Source organism: Carcharhinus amblyrhynchos, unplaced genomic scaffold, assembly GCF_965287045.1.
Source record: "Carcharhinus amblyrhynchos unplaced genomic scaffold, sCarAmb.v2.hapA chromosome_111, whole genome shotgun sequence".
Classification (NCBI taxonomy): domain Eukaryota; kingdom Metazoa; phylum Chordata; class Chondrichthyes; order Carcharhiniformes; family Carcharhinidae; genus Carcharhinus; species Carcharhinus amblyrhynchos.
Window position 1 is genome coordinate 44,086 of NW_027649851.1, and position 6,000 is coordinate 50,085.

The window sequence follows — 6,000 nt, forward strand, 5'->3', positions numbered from 1 at the left end:
AAAGATTTACTAGCATGCTACCAAGACTTGATGGATTGAGTTATAAAGAGAGGTTGGATTAACTGGGACTGTTTTCTCTGGAGCGTAGGATGCTGAGAGGTGATCTTATAGAGGCTTGCAAAATAATGAGGGGCATAGATCAGACAGATAGTCAATATCTTTTCCCAAAGGTAGGGGAGTCTAAAACTAGAGGGTATAGGTTTAAGGTGAGAGGGGAGAGATACAGAAGTGTCCAGAGGGGCAGTTTTTTCACAGAGGGTGGTGAGTGTCTGGAACAAGCTGCCAGAGGTAGTAGTCGAGTTGGGTACAATTTTATCTTTTAAAAAGCATTTAGTTAGTTACATGGGTGCAAAGAATATAAAGGGATATGGGCCAAATGCGGGCAATTGGGATTAGCTTCTGGGTTTTTAAAAAAATGGGCGGCATGGACAAGTTGGGCTAAAGGGCCTGTTTCCATGCTGTAATCCTCTGTGACTCTATGGCTGTGACTCCCTGGGGCCCTCTGCGCCCCAACATTCCCCCCAGGCACGACCACTCACTGTATAAGTCTTACCCTGTGTAACTTTCCGAAATCCAACACCTCACATTTATCTGTGTTGAAATCCATTTGCCAATCCTCGGCCCAATTTTCCAACTGATCAAGATTCCCCCCCCCTGGAATTTTTCACAACCTTCTTCACTATCAACAATATCTCCAAATTTAGCATCATCCACAAGTTTACTAACTGTGCCTTGTACATTTGCATTTAAATCATTTATATAAATAATGAACAACAAGGGCCCCAGCACTGACCCCTGAGGCACATTAGTCACAGGCCTCCAGTCCGAGAAACAACATTCGACCATTGCCCTCTGCTTCCGAATAGCAAGCCAATTTTGATTCCAATTTGATGGCTCACCCTGGATCCCATGGGACCTAACTTTCCAGACTAGCCTGCCATGCACAGAACACCTAAGATCGATCAGGACTTGGAGATGTCAACAAGGAGTTGAAGACAAGGGTTAGATTTAGTTCAATTACATGAATTTTCCAATCTTTTTCCATGGCACACTTATTTGGGGGTGGGGGGGAGGGGGGTGGGGTGGGGGGGAGGGGGTGGGGTTGGGGGAGGGGGTGGGGTTGGGGGAGGGGGTGGGGGGGAGGGGGTGCCTTCACAGCACATTAGTTAGGAACCACTGTCCGAAGGTGTTGGAAAAATACAGAGATGGTTGATGATCAGTTGTGATCGTCCAACATTCCCGAAAATCCAGCAGATTGGATAAACCACAACTACAACAACTCCATTCAAAAAAAGCAGAAAAATACTGGGTAGTAACTCACCTCCTGACTCTCTAAAACCTGTCCACCATCTACAAGGCACAAGTCAGGAGTGTGATGGAATATCCCCCACTTGCCTGGATGGGTGCAGCTCCAACAACACTCAAGAAGCTCAACACCATCCAGGACAAAGCAGCCCCACTCAATTGCTCCCATCCACAAACATTCAATCTCTCCACCACTGACACTCAGTAGCAGCCACGTGCACCATCTACAAGATGCACTGCAGGAATTCCTCATGACTCTTAAGCAGCACCTTCCAAATCCATGACCGCTACCATCTACAGGACAAGAGCAGCAGATACCTAGGAACACCACCACCTGGAGGTTCCCTTCCAAGTCACTCACCATCCTGACTTGGAAATGTATCAGCTGTTCCTGCACTATCACTGGGTCAAGATCCTGGAACTCATTATCTAACAGCAATGTAGGTGTACCTACACCTCAGGGACTGCAGTGAGCAAGGCGGTACCTCACCACCATCTTCTCAAGGGGCAATTAGGGGTGGGTAATAAATGCTGGGCCCAGCCAGAGACACCACATCCCTTTCCTGGTTGATTGGGGAATTTAACTGATTAATTTGTGTTCCTTCCTCAAGCACACCTACATTTCTCCCACACATTTGCAACGTTCCCCGTTTCCATTGCTACGAGCAAATACCTGGCATTTCCGCCATCCTGAATTCATCTCCCTTTCATCCCAAGGTGCTGAATTCTAACCTGGGCCCAAGGCTGTCGCCGCTGAGAGATGTTTATAACTGTTCACAATCGCTGCAATCCTTGCTGGACAACATCATTAACCAGATTCCACCAGACATCATGACTGTCACAGCTGCCCTGCCAGCCATGGAGGGACGGAGCTACCTGGATGTTAAGCAGCTCTGTGGATCAGGTAATGGCGCCTGCAGGAATCAGGGTCACTCGGGTTAGTGCCGCTCCGGGTCAACACTATCCCAACACGGGACCTCCCTGGCCAGCTCCCTCTGAGGGTGAAAGGGCTGGATTGAGAATGGGAAGCTGCAGAGAGGACCCTCATCCATGGTGCCCGTGCCTGCGGCCCGCAGAGTGGCAATGGTTCACAGTCCGGGAATCTCAAATACTGGTCAGTCTACTGAAATCCTTCCATTGCCTCTCCCGCCACTTACCTCTGTAGCCTCCGGCAACCCCTACAACTTCCCTATCTCTGTAACCTCCTCCAGCCCCTACAACCCTCCCTATCGCTGTAACCTATCCAGGCCCTACAGCTCTCCCTATCTATGCAACCTCCTCCAGCCCCTCAGACCCTCCCTATCTCTGTAACCTCCTCCAGCTGCTACAACCCTCCCTATCTCTGTAACCTATCCAGGCCCTACAGCTCTCCCTATCTATGCAACCTCCTCAGACCCTCCCTATCTCTGTAACCTCCTCCAGCTGCTACAACCCTCCCTAGCTCTGTGACCTATCCAGGCCCTACAGCTCTCCCTATCTATGCAACCTCCTCAGACCCTCCCTATCTCTGTAACCTCCTCCAGCTGCTACAACCCTCCCTAGCTCTGTGACCTCCTCTGTTACGATACACAGTTCTGGTCTGCACAGTTTGGGAGTGCTGTGGAGAGATTGTGGAGAAGCAGCAGGAAGGATTACCCAGAATGTTGGATAGGAGATGCTCAGCTAATAGAAAGGATCCATGCAGCTGGGTCTGCCTCCTGTAGAGGTTGGAGCAGTGACCTGAGAGCTGTTTCAAATCATGCCATAGTCTCTATAGGGTGAGGGGATGACAGAGTAACCCTGACAGCCAGGCTAACAGCTCTGGACACAGATTCAGCTGGTGGAATTTAATTGGAATAAGTAAGCTCTGGAATTGAACAGCGGGTCTCACGTACAGTGGTCACATTGCGGCCATCGATTTTGGTAAAAACCCGTCTGATTTTGGGAAGGAATTCTACTATCTCTCCCCTGGCCAATCCCGACTCCAGATCCACTGCAGTTGGGTTCACTCAGAACTCCCCTAGCAAGTCAAGTTCCTCGTTTGTGTTAAACCGGGGAATTAAACTCCCTCGTGATCTACGCACTGGAAATGACAATCCCAGTCCCACCGCCTCCCCCAACTAACATTGGCCTGTGCCAACATTGGGACAGCTGTTTCTCAGATCCATCAACAACATCCCAGACACCGCCATCACTATCCCTACGTGTATCCTTATCAACCAGCAGAGAATCGAACCATCGTCCCTGATTTTCAATGGCATTATCATCACTGAATCCCCACTATCAACATCCTGGAGGTATCATCATTGACCAGAAACTGAACTGACCCATAAGACCACAAGATATGGGAGCAGAACTAGGCCACTCAGCCCATCGGGACTGCTCCACCATTCAATCATGGCTGATAAGTTTCTCAATCCCATTCTCCTGCAACCCTTGATTTCTTTATTAATCAAGAGCCTATCTATCTCTGTCTTAAAGACACTCAATGACCTGGCCTCCACAGCCTTCTGCGGCAAAGAGTCCCACAGATTCTGCGGCAAAGAGTCCCACACAGATTCTGCGGCAAAGAGTCCCACAGATTCATCACTCTCTGGCTGAAGAAATTCCTCCTTCTCTCTGTTTTTAAGGATCGTCCTTTTAGCCTGAGGTTGTGCCCTCTGGCTCTAGTCTTTCCCACCAGTGGAAACGCCCTTTCCATGTCCACTCTATCCAGGCCTCTCAGTATTCTAAGTTTCAATTAGATTTCCCCTCATTCTTTGTGGAGAATAGGCCCAGACGCCTCATGTGACAAACTCTTCATATAAATACTGTGGCGACCACAGCAGGTCAGAGGCTAGGAATTTGGTGCCGACTAACTCACCTCCTCACTCCTCAAGGCCTGTCCACTATTTACAAGGCACAAGTCAGGAGTGTAATGGAATACTCTCCACTTGCCTGGATGGGTGCAGCTCCAACAAGAAGCTCAACACCATCTAGGACAAAGCCGCTTGATTGCTACTCCTTCCACAAACATTCAGTCTCTCCACTTAGTACACATGGTGGTCACTGTGTGTATCTACAAGATGCACTGCAGGAACTCGCCAAGGCTCCTTAAGCTGCACTTTCCAAGCCACGCCCACTACCATCTAGATGGATAAAGGCAATAGATACCTGGGAACACCATCACCTGGAGGTTCCCCCTCAAATCAGTTATCATCCTGACTTGGAAATATATCGGCCCTTCACTGTCACAGCCAAAATCCTACTGGGATTCTTTGGCAGAATTGAGACTCTGTCTCACCCCCCCCCTCCGTCTCGCCTGGAGGTGTAGGTTTACCCAGACTGCTCTGAGGATGGGGGTTCTAGGATTTTGGCAGGGGTGCAAGATGGAGAGGGGGGTGTGGTCTGCAAGACGGAGGGGGAGTGGGCTAGATGAAGAGGGGCGGGAGAAGTAATGTCATCACCCTGTCAGCTATAAAGTTACAAGTTTAATCTCCTAACTGTTAATTTTGAAAAATAAATGAAAGTTCAATTTTTAGAAAACATTTCCACCAACAGATTCTGCTGATTGACAGAGAAGGCTGCACTTTCAAACACCCATGAATGCAGGCCGACTAATATTCTGGTGACTTTAGTTGAGACAAGAACTTGGTAGGATATTGAGAGATAGATCATATGGAACACCAGCACAGAGCAGATGGGCCGAATGGGCTCTTCAAGGCTGTTTAAATCTGATGTTATTCTCCTGTTGTGTGTCTAAGTGAGGAGAGTCGATAGTAACTGACTGATCCTTCTCTTCACAGATGAAACTCCCTGTTCCAACAATGAAGACATCACACAGGACCCTCCGACAGCAACACAGGAGGATGTCCGCAGGAAGTCAGGCCTGAGTGTCACACTCAAGTGATTGGCTGCTGCAATGGGAGTAGGCGGGTTAGAGGGAGGGGGTGGGTGATTCTGGACATGTGGGAGGAAAGGGGGGATGGGAGAGTAGGGGGGAGCTGGAAGGAGGGGCTAAATGGCTGCAGGCAGCCACACTTACAAGTTGGGGGAGGGTTGGGGGGGTGGTGTGGCAGGAGCCAGGTTGCGTCCAGACACCAACTGGTGGAGGGCACCTTGGGGCAGCAATGACGGTGGAATTGTTAGAAACCCCCCTCCTCCTGCCCCACCCTCCCAACGCCGCTGGTCCTCCTGTCCAACCCAAGGTAGGCACAATCGAGGATGGAATCCAACAGCCCACCAGCCAATCACTCACTGCCATGGTGCCTCCCACTGACAGTCAGCATCCCTTCCTCTGATTGGCTGCAGCGATGGAGACGGCCATCCTGAGACATCCCGGGCTGACTGTTGGCTTACCTTCTGTAAACACCAAACAATAAAAGGTATTATACTCCCTGCAACTGCCTCACTGCTCATTTTCTCAGCCATACAGTGACCACTGGAGTGTTAAATTCAGCCCCTTCTCCAGCCTGTTACACAGGAACAGGAGGAGGCCATTCAGCCCCTTCTCCAGCCTGTTACACAGGAACAGGAGGAGGCCATTCAGCCCCTTCTCCAGCTTGTTACACAGGGACAGGAGGAGGCCATTCAGCCCCTTCTCCAGCCTGTTACACAGGAACAGGAGGAGGCCATTCAGCCCCTTCTCCAGCCTGTTACACAGGAACAGGAGGAGGCCATTCAGCCCCTTCTCCAGCCTGTTACACAGGGACAGGAGGAGGCCATTCAGCCCCTTCT

The 6,000-nt window shown here is 50.1% G+C and overlaps 1 protein-coding gene across 1 annotated transcript in view; it reads left to right on the forward strand.

Annotated features, from left to right (window-relative positions):
* The window catches only part of LOC145338619 (cobalamin binding intrinsic factor-like), a 48,644-nt gene extending 43,453 nt beyond the window's left edge, over nt 1–5,191 (forward strand). Inside the window, exons 8-9 of the mRNA XM_080182994.1 lie at nt 2,023–2,209; nt 5,070–5,191. Coding sequence (XP_080039120.1) covers nt 2,023–2,209; nt 5,070–5,173 — 291 coding nt within the window. The 3' untranslated portion in view covers nt 5,174–5,191. The remainder of the gene's footprint in view (nt 1–2,022; nt 2,210–5,069) is intronic.
* Nucleotides 5,192–6,000: the final 809 nt, after the last annotated feature.